The following is an 18012-nucleotide window of genomic DNA, read 5'->3' on the forward strand; positions in this document are numbered from 1 at the left end:
ACCTGGAAGCCACTTCTTCTTTTCACCCTCCCATGAGTCGATCATCTAGTTTTCACATCCTATTATGAAAAAATATTTGAAGGGCCTGATTCATGTGTTTTCATCTGTTTATGAATCACCATCCTGAGACTTGAACTTAGTGTTTACAAAGCTAATGGCAGTGCATTTTGAGTTGTCACATTGTTCATTGCTCTATCCATCATTGAATATGGTGTTCCTGATAGCACATTAGCCCAAAGAATGAGATCCAAGACCTGCTGGCTGATCACCCCCATGTATGCTGTTCCGTAAGAATAAGGTGTTCCTGTGCCCACACACAGAATTTTTAACTAAAATGGGCTCTGATTGCCACTTTAATCCATCTATTAATTATTCATAATCCTCCCCAAATCACATTTGTGTCCAAGAGGCTAAATTACATGGTTTGGGGTAAAATTTTCAACCCCCCAAGTGAATTAGGAGCCTATGTCCTTTTATTTTCAATTAAACTTAAGCTCCTGAGTGACTTAGGTGCTTTTGAAAATGGTCTTTAAAATGTGTTCTTTAAGGAACAGCTGTGCAGACTATGATTCCCTGTACTTGGAAGCAAAGGGCTTGTGCTCAGCACCTGTGCCATGAGCTCTGATCATATGTGCTGTTTAGTTAAGTGTTCTACTAATGAATACCCTTCTGAGCCCTTTCTCTCTCTCTCTCTCTCTCTAGTGTGTGATAACATGGACAGGTACACCTCCGCCAGCCCTTTCCTCTGTATGGATCTCAGTTACATCACTGCCTTACTAAAAGAAGGCTTTGGATTTGGGGATAACACACTCTTACAGGTGAGAGAAGCATTGCAAGAACCTAGTGCTGGCTTTCCTGTATCTTGAGTGAAGAAGATGCATTAACATTCTGGCTCATGGAGTCTCACCAATTCCTTCTACATACACAGTGGTGGGATGAGACGGATTGCATTTCATAGATTCACTGCTTTGGCAAGGGATTGAATATAGCCACTGGCCTGTTGGTTATGGTGACCTAGAATTAAACAATAGAAACTTCCAGAAGTTTGTCATCTCCTGGTGATCTTGTCAACTCAAACTTGACACAAAATTTAGAGTTTGTTTAAAATAATAATACAAGAAGTTTTCAAAACCTAAAATTAGAACTAATTTCCTGGTTTTATATTCAGTGTAAATAGATATGAACAAAAACTTTCCTCTGCTGTGTGTGCAACCCCAACATGGAAGTTCTGAGGACTCGACAGCATCAGTGGTGAAAATAAAATTAGACTAGAGAAATTCTCCCACTTTGAATTAACTCGGGTGCTGCTAGTCACATAGGGAAGGGAATGTATCTGATGTACATATGAGCCAAAGGCTCTTGGCTTTTCTCTGCTCTGGACTCTTAAAGTCCCTGTGGCTGTGCCTGCCTTTTACATGTCCTTAGTCATTTGCACCGAGACACTTGTTGGCAGCTGCTCTTCCCTCCTAAGTAGCACAATACACCTTGCAGTTTCCCAGCCTTCTTCTACCACCTAACAAACTCCCAGAGCAAATGCCCATTTGCAGAGCCCCTCCTGACCTTCCTTCCACCATCTAAACTGGATGTGCAGGCCAAGCTGACTTTCTTATTTTTGAACAGCTACTTCCGTCTCTCCTGCCCATGTGCATTCAAACTCTTCCAACTCCCTACCTTCCAGTTCTCAGCCGCACCCTGGATGCTGCTGTCTGACATTTGTACATAGGGCTGTAGGTGTGTGTGGCACTGTGCAAAGAATAATTACTGCCCCCCAACCCTTTCCAGTACAGATGAGAGGAAAGGTCTTGCTGGAGAGAGGGGTGACAGTGAGTAAGAATAAAATTTACCTCTAAATAAAGTGATGAGGCTGCTTGTTTCATAGTGGACATGGTTTTTATTTAGGTTGGTGTTAGAGGGAGGGTTCAGGTGGAAGAAATGTAAGAAAAGGTGGCTGTAGAGGGATGTGAAAGAGGAGGAGGGGAGGGTGCATGGGGAACAGGATCAAGGAAGCTGTTCCAAGAAGGGGGAACAGCATGGGAGAAGGCACAGAGGTATTTGTGGAAAAAGGATTCAGAGGGTGAGAAGGGAAGTAGATGTGCACACTGAATGGATGTGAAAGAGAAGCAGGAGATGAGATGTGCACAGAGCCTTGACTGAAACAAGACTGGATTTGATATGGAAGGAAATTTGAAGGCTTGGGGTGAGATAGTGTTGGACATGGACAGCAGCAGAAGCGGAAGAGAAATTTGGCAGCAGCAGGTTTACATTCTCACCAGCTGCTAACTCCCACCCAACCTCTTCCCCACCATCTTCCCTCCCCCGTGAAGCACTTGGTTCCTCCATCCATCTAGGACATGTGACCCCAGCCCTCCTCATGATGTGCGGTTTCCATGTGTATAATCACTTGAACCTAAGCGCTCTGAAGGTTAATCCAGCTCCTTAGAAAAGTCCAGATCAGGGGTCACTATTGTTCTTACCAATTATGAAACAGGAATTAAGAAAATATAAGAATTCCTGTGTTTATCCCATTTTTTTTTCTCTGTGGCCCAAGTTCTAACTGTGGAGGGAAGTTCTGTGGGCTTTATTCTTCACAGTGCCAATCTCTGCTTAGCTCTTCCCCTCCTGTAGCTGGCTAGATCCCAGGTGGAGAACATTTAGCAACTTGTTGCTATGGGAGGATTTTAGGCAGGTCTGTGGGGAGGTAGTCTGAGGTTGGGGAGGATTTCCTACAGTGGAGAGCAGGATGAGACTGTTCACTTTGCTTCCTCAGTGTATTTACTCTTTTCCCCCAAATCACTTGTTTCTTAATTTCTTGTCTTCAGTATGATTATCAGGCCAGGGACCAGTAGGGGCTAGCATGGAGAAGGCAGGATAGTGAGGAGTGGTACTGGGAGGTGCAGAGGGAGACAAAGTCAAATAACTGAAAAGGATACTGGTCTGGATTGTACAGTGGGCTACAGATGAGTACAACACCTAATAAAAAGCAGGAATCTATGCTGCCCAAGCAGTCCCCCATCCCCATGCCAAGTTGCAACTGGACTCAAAGGAGAGAGACTGTATTTGTTCTTTTAAAAGCCATCTGATTCCATAACCAATATTCTTGGACACTAGTAGTTCAGGTTACTGCCTCCAGGCAATATCCATTGTGTTTTCCTTTGCAGAGTACTGAGTGAAGCTCTTTGAGGTTGCTGCCATTCTGTGCATCTACTCATCAGCTTGCTCTTTGTCTATGACAGGTTTCAGAGTAGCAACCATGTTAGTCTGTATCTGCAAAAAGAACAGGAGTACTTGTGGCACCTTAGAGACTAACAAATTTATTGGAGCATAAGCTTTCGTGGGCTACTAAGTTTGTTAGTCTCTAAGGTGCCGCAAGTAATCATGTTCTTTGTCTATGGTGGCAGCTGTATAAGTCTGGGAGAAATGCTGCAACTGACTGATTTCTTTTTGTTTCTTCATAGTTAACAAAGAAAGTGAACAACATAGAGACAAGCTGGGCCTTGGGTGCCACCTTTCACCTGCTGCAGTCTCTGGGGCTCTCCCACTGAGCCAGCACCCCCTACAGAACATTGGCCTTTCCAGAAGGAAGTGAGAACAAGTTCAGATTTCAACTGCATAGCTCAGCAGGAGTCAGTCCTTCAGCAAAACATGGATCAAAGCCATGGAATCAGTTCCCCAAGGACTAGGCAGTTCCCAGCTGCAATGAGAGCAGCCACACTATGGTTTCTAAATAACTTAATTGCTGTAATATCCAAAATCTGCCTCCTGAAAGCCAAAGAAGCTAATTGTGCTTATAAGCAGCCCAGACACAGGTTCAGTGAATGGATTCATAGATGCCCCATGTCACCAGCAGTTCAGAGTGCTTGTCATGCCCTGGCAAACTGCAGACCTTTGGCGGATGATGCTTGATCATTTTTACATGTAGAACTGAAGTTTGGCCCTGAAAATTTTAAAAAATATAAAAATTCAAACACATCAACACATGCAGTCAACGCAGAGTGAAATCCCCAACGTGTTGTAAACCTCAGTGTGTTAGCCCTTAGACTGCTCAATACTGAGGGCTTTTACCCTTTCAGGATTGGCCAGTTCCAAAGCAAGTGTTTCTTGGGCAGGGATGAGGGTTTTAGCAGAAGGCAAGAAGGGGTTAGATTGGCTGTCTTGGTCTGGAAGCCTGGGCCTCTCCCTCTGTTCTCCCCCTCTGACCAGTCTCATGCTAAGCAGTATTGAGTAAGGTAGAATCAGCATGGAACCAAAAATCAATTATCTGGTCAGAGGATGCTGGTTAAGGAGCTATGGTGAGACAAGAACAGATGGTTTCTCACTTACTTGAGGTGAAAGGGAGAGGAAAATGGGAGTGGAGGTAACTTGGTTCCTGTTCAAATTAGAATCAGACAGATCCTTCATTTCCCCACTTAAGTCAATGAGAGCAGGAACTATAATAATGTTGCAGGGTTGGGCCCGTAACACACAAACCTAAGCTACTGAGGGGGAGGGGAGCATGGCTGGACCCTACAACCTCTGTTTTATACAGCCATACTCTTAGTACAAGACTCCTGGCAAGTCACTGCACTGGGGTAGAGAATGTGTCTTTTTTTAATATCTTATACAGTTGGTCTGTAGAAACAGGGCACTCAAGGAAGGGGTTGTAGCTTCAGTATTTCCTCTTCTCCCTCAATCCAGCCACTCTGGAATGACAGTACTTGGTTGTCCAATGGTGTGTTTCAAAAGTGGCCATTTTAATCTCTCGTAGCCTGAATGGCTATGTGGAAGCAAAAGCGAGGTTTACATTTGGAAGCAAAAAGTGCTCTCATGAGACAGCCCATCCCTGCAGATGCTCACTGCCAGCTTGCTTCTTCAGCACAGCCTGTTGGGGGCAGTCTTTTCCCTCTCATGCTAAACTGCCTGCCCCTTCTCTTCCACCTGAGGTGAGGCAAAGCTCCCATAATAACCTGAGAGATTCCCCTGCAACTTCCCAGTAAAACAGGCCAGTCCCTCAAGTGTGAAATACCTCAAAACTGGCCTCTTGTACAGGGAATGTAAGAAGCCTTCACCACCACATCCTCATGCGGAAATGACTGTTCTGGCAAATAATACAGAGGTCATGGCAGTGCTGGCTATGCACACATTACTAGGGAAGTTGCAGTCATCTACCAACTGTAAGTCTTGCTTTCAGCAAACTTTTTTTCTATCTTGGAATTTTCACTGACTACAAGATTGGATGAAGTGACCAATAGCATGGCTAGATGACAGCTGAGAACTAGCTATTTTAGCCACCCATTAATCTGAGCCCCTGCTGCTAGTTCTAGATCTGACCGTGGGAGCAAGAATGAGACCAAACTGCATGTAGAGCTGGAAGGCCAGGGGCAGGAGTGAGACAAGGCCAAGAGAAGACCTACCACCCTCTCCATATGTTCAAGGCCTTTTTTAGTATCAAGCTCAGGCACTACAGACTGTTAGGAGCACCTGCTTTCTCTGTATCAAAGCTGCATTAAGTCTGGAATGCTCCGGGCCTTGATCTTTCAGTGTACAATTTGTAAACTGAAGCATTACTGCTGTTGCTGATCAAGGGCCCGATTGTGCAGTCCTTGCACAAAATTCTCAACTTGCACAAGATCTGCAGGATGGAATCCTAAATTTTCATCTCAATAATCCCAGAGGTGAGTTGGGGACTTCACCTGCTTCTTCAAGTCTGCATACTTACCCTAGTGCAACAAGATTATTTATTAATAAGCACAAAGTAGCCTTGTAAGAGAAGGGTCCCGATCTGCATCATTGCTGGAGAGGAGAAAGTGCCTGGATAAAGGACACTGATTCTAACAGAAGTGACTGTAGAGCTTAGGGCTATGTCTATATTGTGAGCTAGGGGTATGATACCCCTGCTCGTGTATACATGCTGGCTCAACAGGAACCAGCACGAGTAAGTGTATAAATAGCAGAGACGGGCAGAGTACAAACACACCTAAAACCAGTGGGTATGTTCTTGGCATAGCTCAGCTGGGCCTCCGTTGTCGCTACCCATGATATCGAGGCTACATTGCTATTTATACTCCTGCTAGCTCAATGACAGCTAGTACATGTATGCTTATGCGAGCAGGGGAGTCACACCACTCGCTTGCAGTGCAGGCATAGCCTGAGAGAGTTTGCTTTCAGTCACAAGCTCACATTTACGTCCCCTTTGTAATGTTAATTCCTGATATTAGTTAAATGTACAGATAGCACTGCTATAAAATATAAATCCAGTGCTGATGTTGTATTACAGCATGAAGTAATTAATTGTCTAATGCAGGAGCCTGGTGTTTGGAACATTAAGGCCACTCAAATGCCTATTTTAGTAATTAAAAAGCTATTTTTAACAAAATGTTCTTGGATTCAAACCTTGGTGATAAAGTTTTCCTCCTTTCTAGATCTCAGTGTTACTCCTCAGTACCAAAGAACTGGGATGGCATGCACAACTCTCAAGACTAGCCAATTTCCTGAGAAGGGCCCTCCATTAGACACCCCTCAGCCCTCCCAAGAGGGGGTTGTTTGGGGAAGAGGAGATATAGGCTCAGGCTCTGTAAGCCTGAGCCTATCTTACCCTGAATTAGCTTCCCTGCTGCAAACCACACTCACCTCTGGCACCAGATCTTGCTCCAGAAGCTGGAGGCCGACAACCTAGAGGGAGAGCACCACAGTGCAGCAAGGTATAGGGAAAACAGTACATTTACTGCCTCTTCAACCTTAGGCTAAAAGGACCACTTCTATATGAAAGCACATAGCAAAGATGATTCAGTGGCTGAAACTACTAGTGCCACAGGACAGGAATTGGTCCTCAAAGGAGAGCAGAACAAACAGAACTTCAGCAAAGATGAGCATATGTTGTTTAAAAAAAAAAAAACTAAAAAAACCACCTGTTTTTATTGTTATTCTTCAAAGACACTATTTAAATACATATTTCCAAACCAGACATGATATAGTCCTCACAGGGTTAAAGATCTCAGGTTCCCAGCAGTCACTGGTGAACTGCAGCTCTAGACACATGGAGAACTTACTTACTGGCAAAGGACATAATCTGCTCCTAGAGAGGAAAAGGGGGGGAAAAATGAGTCACTTGTGAACCAGTGAGACACAAATATTTAGAAACAAAGCAGAGAAAGCTGCTGCATCCTCCTTCCCTCTACCCCACTGGATACCATCTCTCTTCCTGCCTAAGGAAAGGAAGGCAGAGGGATTCAACATGGCCTAATTTTCCAGCAGACACAGGGAAGACAAGTGGAGCCCTCTACTGTCCTTCCTAAACAGCCCAGCACCAAGGGCTGACCCACTCTACTTGTTGCTAGAAAGAGAAAAACAAATGAAAAGCCCCAATCTCCTTTCTGGTCAGATAAAAGCATTTTCAAGGTAGTCAAAGCATTAGTGCAGAACACTGCACATTACTCTCCACTGGCAGCCACTGAGTCTTAGGAGACCGTTCATTCCTAAGTGAGTGCTGTTCAGAATAGTCAGCTTCTAACCATCTGCAACATATCTCAAGGAGTTACATACAGTCAGGGTGAATCAAATCAAAAACTGAGAAACTCAAAGTGACGGTTGCTGGATTAGAGGGAGCTGTGCTGATAATAGGTGGTTTGCCTAAGAGATGGCTCACCATAAAAGCACTGCAACTAGGTCAAGTCATCTGGCTATGTGGAAGTGGCACACTGGCATCTGGGCCTCAGGAAAAAAAATTAAATAATGAATCTTTAGGGATAACACAGTTACTGCCACTTCTCTTCAGGTAGCCCTATCTGGGCTACAGGAAGAGACCCATACTGTAGCCAAGGTAGAATCATTAACAAATGGCACAGAAGTGAAGACCACTCAAGCCAGATACCCAAATATAGCTTTGGATTGCCTCATTCACATGCCATATGAACACAGCATGTCATTCCTGCTGAATCTGCTAGTGACAGCTCACTGTATCACCACAAGTTAGTTTGTAGTGTCCTAACGGTGCCTCTTACTTTGACTGGAGACAAGGCATTTGTTGTTTGTAATCCCCATGTCCTCAATAGCACAAAGGGAGCGACACTTGTGGAGTAGAGTCTCTTTAACAAGTCAATGGCAGCCATTAAAGAGAGGTTATGCCTCTGACGTTCTGTCTCAAACTGTAAGAGGTGCTTTATGGAGCCTGGAAAAGAGAGGAGAGAAATAAATTGCAGTCCCAACTGCTCATGCCACTGACATAATGAGCTCCACAGGCACCCAAAACACACCCACCAACTACCTCTGCACCCTCTAGATCAGGGATGGGCAAACTTTTTGGCCTGAGGGCCACATCTGGGTGGGGAAATTGCATGCAGGGCCATGAATGTAGGGCTGGGGCAGGGGGTTGGGGTGCAGGTGGGAGTGGGTGCAGTGTGCAGGAAGGGGATTAAGGCAAGAGACTGGGGTGCAGAGTGCGGGAGGGGCTCAGGGCATAGGGGCAGGGTGCAGAAGGTATGGCAGGGCGTTCAGGGCATGGGGGTAGGCTGCAGAAGGGATTCGGGGTGCGGGCTCCAGCTCTGTGTCGCTTACCTTGAGCGGCTCTGGGGTGGCAGCAGCACACAGCAGGGCTAAGGCAGGCTCCCTGCCTGCCCTGGCTCCGCACCGCTCCCAGCAGTGGCTCCTGGGCCCCATGGGTACCACCCCCGAAGCTCCCATTGGCCGCGGTTCCCCATTCCCGGCAAACAGGAGCTGTGGGGGGGGTGGGGGGCGGTGCCTGCATGCAAGGGCAGCACGCGGAACCCTCTGCCCCCACTATCCCTCAGGGGCTGCAGGGACGTGGTGCCAGACACTTCCGGGAGCGGCGTGGGGCCAGGGCAGGCTGGGAGCCTGCCTTAGCCCCGCTTCGCCACAGGGCTGGCAATCCCACGGGTCGGAATGAAAGCCTGGATGGGCCGGATCCAGCCCGTGGCCCATAATTTGCCCTCCCCCGCTCTAGATTCATTTTAATAAGGTGCTATTCAGTAAGTAGCAAGATCCAAGAGTTCCTTGTTCCGTCCAGAAGCTCTTATTCCCACATCTCCTTACACCAGTGGCCAGCAGAATGGAACATTCTGTAAACCAGGCAACACAGCATGGGGTTTGGGAAGGGAAATGCATCCAGAAGCATCACTCTCTGACTGGTCCGCAGATGAAGTTTGGACACTCCAGCTCATCCCAGTTTATAAATATGCTGATACATTATTCATTTTATGAGACACCAATGTGCCCAGAGGTGTACAGGAAACAAACTGTGTCAATCCTTACCCTGAAGAGCTCACTGTGTAAAAGAAAAGTTCAGATATGCTGGGAGACTTGGAGAAGGGGATATTCAAATTATTACCATAGATTATTCCTTACCCAGATCCTTCCCATTGAAGGCCGCTGTGCTGAGGTGATGTGTCAAACATGCAATATCTCCAAAGCCCATATTTACACCTTGTCCTGCTAGTGGATGGACTCTGTGTGCTGCATCCCTAAGGGCAGAGCAGAGAGCATCTCATATCCTAACTAGAGGAGAGCAGAGACAGTCCATGTTTTCCTTACCCACTAAGTCCCTGCCCTCTGAGTGTAGCACAGAGATTCTCAACCTTTTTCTGAGGCCCCCGCCAACATGCTATAAAAAATTCCATGGCCCACCTGTGCCACAACTGTTTTTCAGTAGATTAAAAGCCAAGGCTGGCATCATGGGGTAGCAAGCAGAGCAACTGCCCAGGGCCCCACACCACAGGGGGCCCTTCAAAGCTAAGTTGCTCAGGCTTCAGCCCCGGGCAGTGGGGCTCAGGATTCAGCTTTCTGCCCTGGGCCTCAGTGAGTCTAATGCTGGCCCTGCTCTCTGGTTTGTTTTGGTGGACCCTCTGAAACCTGCTCGTGGCTCCCCAGGGGGGCCGGGACCTCTGGTTGAGAACTGCTGGAGTAGCACACACTTCAGCTCCTTTCTCTAATAAGTCCCTCCTTATAGTTCCTCCATGTCCTATAAATATATATACACACACACACACCTTATCTAACAAGTATCTGACCTCCCCACACTGTGCTACACATACTCTGCCTGCCTTTTTCCTTGAAGAACCTCTCCACTCCATGGCTCCAGATGTAATCCACTTGCTCCACCTGTTAACTGGGGAGAGGAACATGTCTGGCACCACAACTACCACCCTCCCTGAATAATCCACACCCCTGCTGTGCCAGGTGCGCATCACTTCATTCCCCAAACACACACTTTATGGAACCAGGAATGGCCTGTTTTCCCATAAAAATAAGCATGGCACCTGCAGCCCTCAATAAGCAACTTACCCAATAAGCGCCATCCGGTGCCTGACATATTCTGTGGCATGCCCCATTCCAAGGGGAAACACAGCTCGGCTCTTTGGCTCCACTCTGGCGATGCTTGGGGGCAGCTGGCGGGCTGCAGTGCCTGATGGCATCAGGAGAGAAATAGCAGATCGGAACACGGATCCAGCAGTATCAATAAAGTCCGAGTGGTGTAGGTTGCTCCACTGAATAACAATAAAGACTGATTTATATGGTGCCCCAAACCCCAAGGCTTCTGGGTGTCCCAACAAAATTGCAAACACTTTGTTTTGTGTAGTGCACACAATATACTAGGCACTGAACAAGCACAAGGGATGACATGATTCCCTGCCCCAAAGAGCACATTCTGCCGTTACTAACACCCAAAAGCAACATGGCCTAATAAATATCAGACTGATGCATAAATGAACAAAGTCACCAAATACACAGTTCTAACCACTCAGCAAACAAAACCATCTTCATTACGGCCTAGTAGGAGACCATCTTAGACAAGGAGAGCCTGCCCCTCCTATCGTTTTGAAAAGTAATTCACTCTCCATCACTATCTCCAGTGTTAATCTAACTTCAGTCACAAAGGGTGACCCTCTCTCTGAGAGGTGTTTTAATAGAGCTCCCATGTGAAGATATCCCATTTCAGGGTTTTTTTTTAATGTGTTAGTGAGACTTTTTTGATTGACTTAAAGTGTTAAGAATGTCAGCTTGTAACTGCACTAATGGAAAAGTGAATAGAAATCTAGTAAAAGTAAAATCGTAATAGGCTTTCAAGTTACTGCTCGTGCATTTAAATCAGACACTTTATCTACTAGTTATACAGCCTGGTTAGTATCCATGCAAGTTCACAAGTACTGATTATAGCAGGCAGAAGAGCCTATACCATTCTATTTGAGCAAGATAAGATATGTACTAATAATCAACAAATAAAAAAAGAGATTCAAAGCCAAAAGCTACCTTAATGAAAATTAACCAGATCTGAATGATAGAAGTGTCACAAGTCAGAGCATACGGTGAATGAACACAAGACTAAAATGAAGAATTCTTTATTAAAGGGCAAGTTAGACTTTGTGGAAAATAAACTGGAAGTGAAAAGTAATAGGCTTGCTGGGCCTCCAAGGAATTCCTGCATTGACTAAAGAGTTGTTGGAGCCTTGGAAGTGCATGAGTTAGGATAATCAAAGGAAGTGCCATCTCAAAGCACAACTGCACTGTAAAAATGCACGCACAGGTTTTGCATACAAATTTTGTTCGGCTTATTTTTATATAAATATATGCAGAAAAAATGGTAGGGAAGGAAGTGTGTCTAGAATTACAGGGTGAGATTCTGTAGGAGACTGAAGAGGAGCTGCTGTCCACGACACAAGGAACATATATACACCTTTCTCTTCAGAGGCCTCCAATTCAAGAACTAACCAGGCTCAACCTGTTCAGCTTTTAAAATGAGGACCAGATCAGGCCTACCCATGTGATGTTTTTCAGCATACACTAGCATACTTTTCTTCCAAGTCAACTTACTGCAACTTCCATAATACATTAATGATGTTAGGTCCATACATGTCAGAACAACAGTAGTCAATTCCAGATTCATCACAGGAAGATGCAAGTCTTCCATAATGCACTTACCTGCAGTGGTATCCCATGAGAGGGACATTTCTTCCCACCCTGAAATCCTGGTAATTACACTGAAGGAGGAGGATTGACATTCTTTGTTTTACTCTAGCTAGTGTCATTTCAGAAGCTATTCTTATTTAGACAGGCATCTGATGTTTTTTGAACCTTATTAAAAAGTTTGCTTCAATAGTATCCTGCAGCAGCAAGTTTCACAGGTTAATTATATGTTCTATTAATAAATATTACCCTTTACTCATTTTAAAGTTGCCATCTTAATTTCACTGAGTATTTTTTGTATAATAGGATGGAGTAAACAGGGGCCAAAATGGCCACCATTCTTTAATTTACTTAAGAATTCTATCTTATCCCTTATCACAGCAAAGTCAGCTCTGCATCCTCATGAAATGGTGATACTCACAAAGGCAGAATTGATGGTGTCCACAAAGCTTTCCTCATCCATACTAAGAAGCTGTGATGCATGTTCATGAGATGTGGACCAAACCAAAGAGCTCGCAGTGTCAGAGAGCTGACCCAAGAGAACCATAAGAGTCAGTATCAAGAGACAGAAAAATAATCTGTGCAAGGCTCCCCAGCATGCCAATCCAGGAAAGGGCCCAGGCCCCACCCACATGCTAATTTGGACCAGGGCCTTCATTCCACCTATCCCAGAACCAACATGTGCAAAGGGCTCCAGACCCCAAAAAAGCCAACAGGTGGGAAATAGGAAAATAAATAAGAATTAGAGGGGGAAAAACAACTACAGACAAGAGTTATAGAAAGAAGGAAAAGTCTTGAGGCAAGATAGAGGCAATGTAACTAGGCACTGAAAGGTAGAAGAAAGGTGATTAGAAAAAAACAGACCAAAGAGTTAAAGATGGGTGAGTCAAAAGTCACTGTCTCTTACCGGGAGAAGAGCAATTGGCCCTGAAGGGAGGAATCTCTGCCATGCTACATTGTTGTCTGTGGCCTATAACAAGAAGAAACATGAGGACTGATGAGAATTGCTGATCTTGCATCACCTACTTAACCTGCACAGACACTGCAGCTCAGGAACTTGCAGGCTCTCACCTCAGACAAGTGCAGAGTAGCAACCACAGCTGACTGATCATATTGATAGTGGATGTTCTGAATTCCAGCTGCTTTCCGGACCATGGAGTTCTGACCATCTGCACCAATCTGTAAAGGGATGAGATACCAGGAAACCTCGTCAACGGCTTTAGAAAAAAAATCAGTATTCCAGCCCTTGTTATCTGCAGTGAGTAGAGTAGCAAAGGCCTCCCCATTGCACTTGGGTATGTGGTTTCTTTTAAATAAATGAGAAACTGCAACAAGAGGCAGCCTCTTCAGCCCTACGGAGGGAGGGACAGCTCAGTGGTTTGAGCACTGGCCTGCTAAACCCAGGGTTGTGAGTTCAATCCTTGAGGGGGCCATCTAGGGCAAAAATCAGTACTTGGTCACTGTTAGCGAAGGAAGGGGGCTGGACTCAATGACCTTTCGAGGTCCCTTCCAGTTCTAGGAGATAGAGGTTAAAAAAAAAAAAATTGGAGATATACCTAATTCAGCAGTCCTCTTCAGCTAGCCACAAAGAAGGCTACCAACATTATCCCTTAGTATCTCTGACACAGTCAGCAGCTCTCCTCACTCAAACCCTCCCCACTAATGGAGCAGCACCACGACATGAAATCAGAACTAAATCCATTGGAAAGAACTTGGCAAGAGACGGTGGTCTCTTGCCAAGTTCTTTCCAATGGATTTAGTTCAGAAAATGGAAGTTTAGTTACCAGCAGTTTGGTCTCTAGTCTGCGTCCATCAGCTAAGTCAATTTTGATCCAAGGGCTTGTGTCAGAGAGATGACAGGGAAGGGGCCAGGTATACCCAACTGCTCTGCTCCTGTAGAGAACCTCCACCCGATCTGATGGAACACAACATAGCAGGGTCACAGTGTGATACAGACACAAGAGAAGGAAAGTTACAAAGAGAGCAAAAGGCAAGGCACAGCTAGGCAACACAATGACTCTCGGAGCTGACCCCATTGACACCCACCCTCAGGGCACAAGGAAGCAATCTGTCTAGGCACTTATATTGCCCCCATCACTGCAGAGTCTGATCACCTCTCAAATATCTGAGCAGGGGGGAAGTTAAAGACATTTCACAACAAAACATAAGATTCCACAGTGAGTGCATGTGTGAAGTCTAGAAAAGGACTAAGGATAGAAGGCATAGGTACAGTTACACCGAGAACAAGTATCTCTTCCTAACCCAGAGGGACTGACTCTTCTCCATAAACCTCTGAGTTGAAGAAATGCTGAATCGATTTCCTCCTTCTCTCTTCCCGTTCCAGAGCTCCCTGCTGAATGCAACTCACTGATCGCTCCCACACTGTGAATAACAAATGAAAGCAATCATCGCCTACCTGACACTGCATCTAACTGCTTGGTTAAAGCAGACATAATGACATTGTTCTCCACTACATAACCCATGTCTTCTAAGTTGTCTTTATCAAAGATTATCATGGCTTCTGAACAGGCATCCCATACCTATTAGGGGGAAGAGAGAGAGAAAATATTATCACACTGCATAGATTCAGCATGAATTGTGCAGTTCCATCAGGACCTGCTCACAACTTTCCCTTAACAGGGAAAGGTGATAGGCAATCTCTAGAATTTCCATCAGGAATCATCCCTCCGGCTGCTAATGTCAGGAGATTGAGGGAGGATGAAGAAAGGTGAGAAAGTCTCCTAGGAAGACTCTCACTCCCAGTCGCTATTCAAGCCCAAATTACTGGTGTTAAGTCTGCAAATGAATTGTAGCTCTGCAGTTTCTCTTTGAAGTCTGTTTTTGAAGTTTTTGTTGAAGGATGGCAACTTTTAAATCTGTTATTGAATGTTCAGGGAGATTGAAGTGTTCTCCTATTGGCTTTTGTATGTTACCATTCCTGATGTCTGATATCAGACATTAATTTGGGCTTGAATAGGGACTGGGAGTGACTGGCTCACTACAAAAGCAATTTTCCCTCTCTTGGTATTGACACCTTCTCATCAATTACTGGGAGTGGACCACATCCACCCTGACTGAATTGGCCTTGTCAACACTGGTTTTCCACTTGTAAGGTAACTCCCTTCTCTTCATGTGCCAGTATATTTTTGTCTGTATCTCCAATTTTCACTCCATGCATCTGAGAAATGGGGTTTTTACCCACAAAAGCTTATGCCCAAATAAATCTGTTAGTCTTTAAGGTGCCACCAGACTGCTCGTTGTTTTTGTGGATACAGACTAACATGACTACCCCTCTGATCCTAGGAAGACTGACACACCTAGAATACAACAGGCTTAGTCAGTGTGCCCTGTTTCTCTCCAGGGAGGAAACAAATGTTGGGCTATTAGGGGTAAATATTTCTGAGAATTCTAGTTACATTAGCAGAAACAGACAGACTGCATTCATGGCAGTGAGTCAGGCACCTGCATCCGCCGGAAGGGTTTGTATCGCAGGCTGCAGACATGATCCCAGGCACCAAAACCTAAAAGAGAGAGAAGGACCCACAACATGAAGAGAAACCAGTCACAGTGAGACCAAAATGAGACTCAGATTCACGTTCCTCTCTTTCTCCCCTCAATCCCCTAATGAATAACACTCTTCCAGCCTAGCCATAGACTGCTTTCTCCACCCACATACAGAGCTGGGTCTGTCTAGGTTTTTATAAGGCTCTCAACACCACTCTTGATACTGATGCAAAACAGAAGGAAAGATCCACCTGCCTGGGGTCAGTGAAGGCCTGACTTCAGGAATTCAGTGTAGCATACAGTCAACTCTCGCTACATATACTTAGGCTCTGAGTTGGGGGCACAGGAAGGAGGGAAAGGCTCAAGGACACAATTGATTAAAACACTTTTTTCATCATGAGGATGCAGGGTTCAGATCTGCCTGTAGCCACACATCAGATTATCTCAGCAGCCCACAAATTCCCCTTTTCCTCCTCTATCCCTGAAGACTATACTATCCTTCCCATTAATCAGGTTTGCAACTTCAGTGTCACATTAAGATAAAGAGTGGGCAAACTACGGCCCACGGGCTGGATCCGGCCTGCCAGCTGTTTTAAACCGGCCCTTGAGCTCCACTGGGGAGTGGGGTCTGGGGCTTGCCCCGCTCCAGCACTCCAGTTGCAGCGCAGGGTTGGGGGTCACTCCACGCGGCTCCTGGAAGCAGCAGCAGAGCCCCCCTCTGGCTCCTACACGTAATGGCAGCGAGGGGGCTCCATTCTGCAAGCTGCCCCCACCACAAGCGCTGCCCCTGCAGCTCCCATTGGCCGGGAACCACAGCCAATGGGAGCTGCAGGGGCAGCGCCTGCAGACAGGGCAGCACACAGAGCCGCCTGGCTGCGTCTCTGTGAGGAGCTGGAGAAGGGATATGCCGCTGCTTCCAGGAGCTGCTTGAGGTAAATGCCGCCCAAAGCCAGTACTCCTGAGCCTCTCCCCATGCCCCAACCCTCTGCCCCAGCCCTGATCTCCCTCCCGCACTCCAAACCCCTCAATCCCAGCCCAGAACACCCTCCTGCACTGTAAACTCCTCATCCCCAGCCCCAGAGCCTGCATGCCCAGCCGGAGCCCGCACCTGCACCCCACTATCCTGCCCCAGCCCAGAGCCTCCTCCCCTACCCTGAACTCATTTCTGGCCCCACCCTGGAGCCCACACGCCCAAACAGAGCCTGCACCCTCTCCCATACCCCAATCCCAATTTTGTGAGCATTCATGGCCTGCCATACAGTTTCTATTCCAGATGTGGCCCTTGGGCCAAAAAGTTTGCACACTCCTGCATTAGACTCTTCTTTCTGCCACCCACCCAAGCCAGCATCAAGTCCTGTCAATTTTTCCTTCACAACTACTATAAAATGTCATTTTCTTTTCCTAAAATCCTTGTCCAGGCCTTGATCATCTCTCACTTCAGTATCTGCAACTCCTGATGTAATCTAGCTTCCCCACCCAACCCTGATCATATGAACACCTGTTTGCTTTTCTCTTGCCTTCCACACATTGTTTCAAAACTCTCCCATGCTCAAAGCAGGACCAACCCCAACTAAATCATCCCAGCCAGGGCTTTGTCAAGCCTGACCTTAAAAACCTCTAAGGAAGGAGATTCCACCACCTCCCTAGGTAACCCATTCCAGTGCTTCACCACCCTCCTAGTCAGGGCTTTGGAGCAGAGCCCGGAGCTGGAGCACAGAGCAGCTCCAGAGCAGTGGAGCTGCAGGTTTTTGCCTGGAGCTGGAGCACAGCTCCAAAGCCCTGCCCCTAGTGAAAAAGTTTTTCCTAATATCCAACTTAAACCTCCCCCACTGCAACTTAAGATCATTACTCCTTGTTCTGTCATCTAGTACCACTGAGAACAGTCTAGATCCATCCTTTTTGGAACTCCCTTTCAGGTAGCTGAAAGCAGCTATCAAATCCCCCCTCATTCTTCTCTTCTGCAGACTAAACAATCCCAGTTCCCTCAGCCTCTCCTCATAACTCATGTGCTCCCCTAATCATTTTTGTTGCCCACCTAAGGAATGCACACACCTCCTAGGGAAGAGTTTTTCCTCAGCATAGCCAGCAGAGAAAAAAAAACTCCTTCTAACCCTGAAAACTGCTTCAAACTGCCTTTTCCTCAAGCTGCCTGTCCAAGCAACAAGAAAGAAAATCTGCTTCCAACAAAGCCTGCTGGAAACTTAATTCCCTCCAGCCAAACTGCTGAAACTGAAAACTCCTAACAATGGGTTCGAAACTCCGCTGCCACCATGTCCTGGGATCTCACCCCCACTTTGAGCTTGTGGGTTCAAAGATGGGGACCCGCAGGTATTCTCCCCCCACCCTAACCCTTAGGGTAGGGTTCCTTCTCGCTGCCACCACTCGATTATTCGGTGAATCGAGACACCCCTCTGTTTCCCCCCTGTCTCCCTTCAAAGACACTCCCTGGGAACACAGATCCACTCACAGAGGAGGAACCTTCCCCCTCCCTTCTCTTCCCTCTCTCCAGCCTGCTCCGGAGAGAGAGATACCTTGATTCAAACTCCTTGAATCTCTACACACAGGGAAGCGGCCCACTTCCCCCCTCCCTCTCCTCCTTCCAGAGACTTTCCCGGG

General features: G+C 46.3%; 2 protein-coding genes across 5 annotated transcripts in view; one reads left to right on the forward strand and one right to left on the reverse strand.

The window, feature by feature from the left end:
- Positions 1 to 6883, forward strand: part of ENTPD5 (ectonucleoside triphosphate diphosphohydrolase 5 (inactive)) — a 41031-nt gene extending 34148 nt beyond the window's left edge. Inside the window, exons 14-16 of one of the 2 annotated variants that reach the window (XM_045014128.1) lie at positions 703 to 818; positions 3456 to 3582; positions 6399 to 6883. In XM_045014128.1, the coding sequence (XP_044870063.1) occupies positions 703 to 818; positions 3456 to 3542 (203 nt within the window). In that variant the 3' untranslated portion in view covers positions 3543 to 3582; positions 6399 to 6883. Of the gene's footprint in view, positions 1 to 702; positions 819 to 3455; positions 3974 to 6398 lie in introns of those variants that run through there. The other variant, XM_045014127.1, reaches the window with a different exon arrangement.
- Positions 6873 to 18012, reverse strand: part of COQ6 (coenzyme Q6, monooxygenase) — a 28637-nt gene continuing 17497 nt past the window's right edge. For all 3 annotated transcript variants that reach the window (XM_045014126.1, XM_045014125.1, XM_045014124.1), the window contains exons 3-12: positions 15355 to 15413; positions 14309 to 14432; positions 13677 to 13807; positions 12964 to 13071; positions 12800 to 12862; positions 12314 to 12421; positions 10273 to 10475; positions 9337 to 9452; positions 7977 to 8143; positions 6873 to 7051 (exon numbers count right to left, since the gene is read on the reverse strand). In XM_045014126.1, coding sequence (XP_044870061.1) covers positions 7022 to 7051; positions 7977 to 8143; positions 9337 to 9452; positions 10273 to 10475; positions 12314 to 12421; positions 12800 to 12862; positions 12964 to 13071; positions 13677 to 13807; positions 14309 to 14432; positions 15355 to 15413 — 1109 coding nt within the window. In that variant the 3' untranslated portion in view covers positions 6873 to 7021. The remainder of the gene's footprint in view (positions 7052 to 7976; positions 8144 to 9336; positions 9453 to 10272; positions 10476 to 12313; positions 12422 to 12799; positions 12863 to 12963; positions 13072 to 13676; positions 13808 to 14308; positions 14433 to 15354; positions 15414 to 18012) is intronic.

The sequence above is a fragment of the Mauremys mutica genome, chromosome 4, assembly GCF_020497125.1.
Source record: "Mauremys mutica isolate MM-2020 ecotype Southern chromosome 4, ASM2049712v1, whole genome shotgun sequence".
NCBI classification, from domain to species: Eukaryota; Metazoa; Chordata; order Testudines; family Geoemydidae; genus Mauremys; species Mauremys mutica.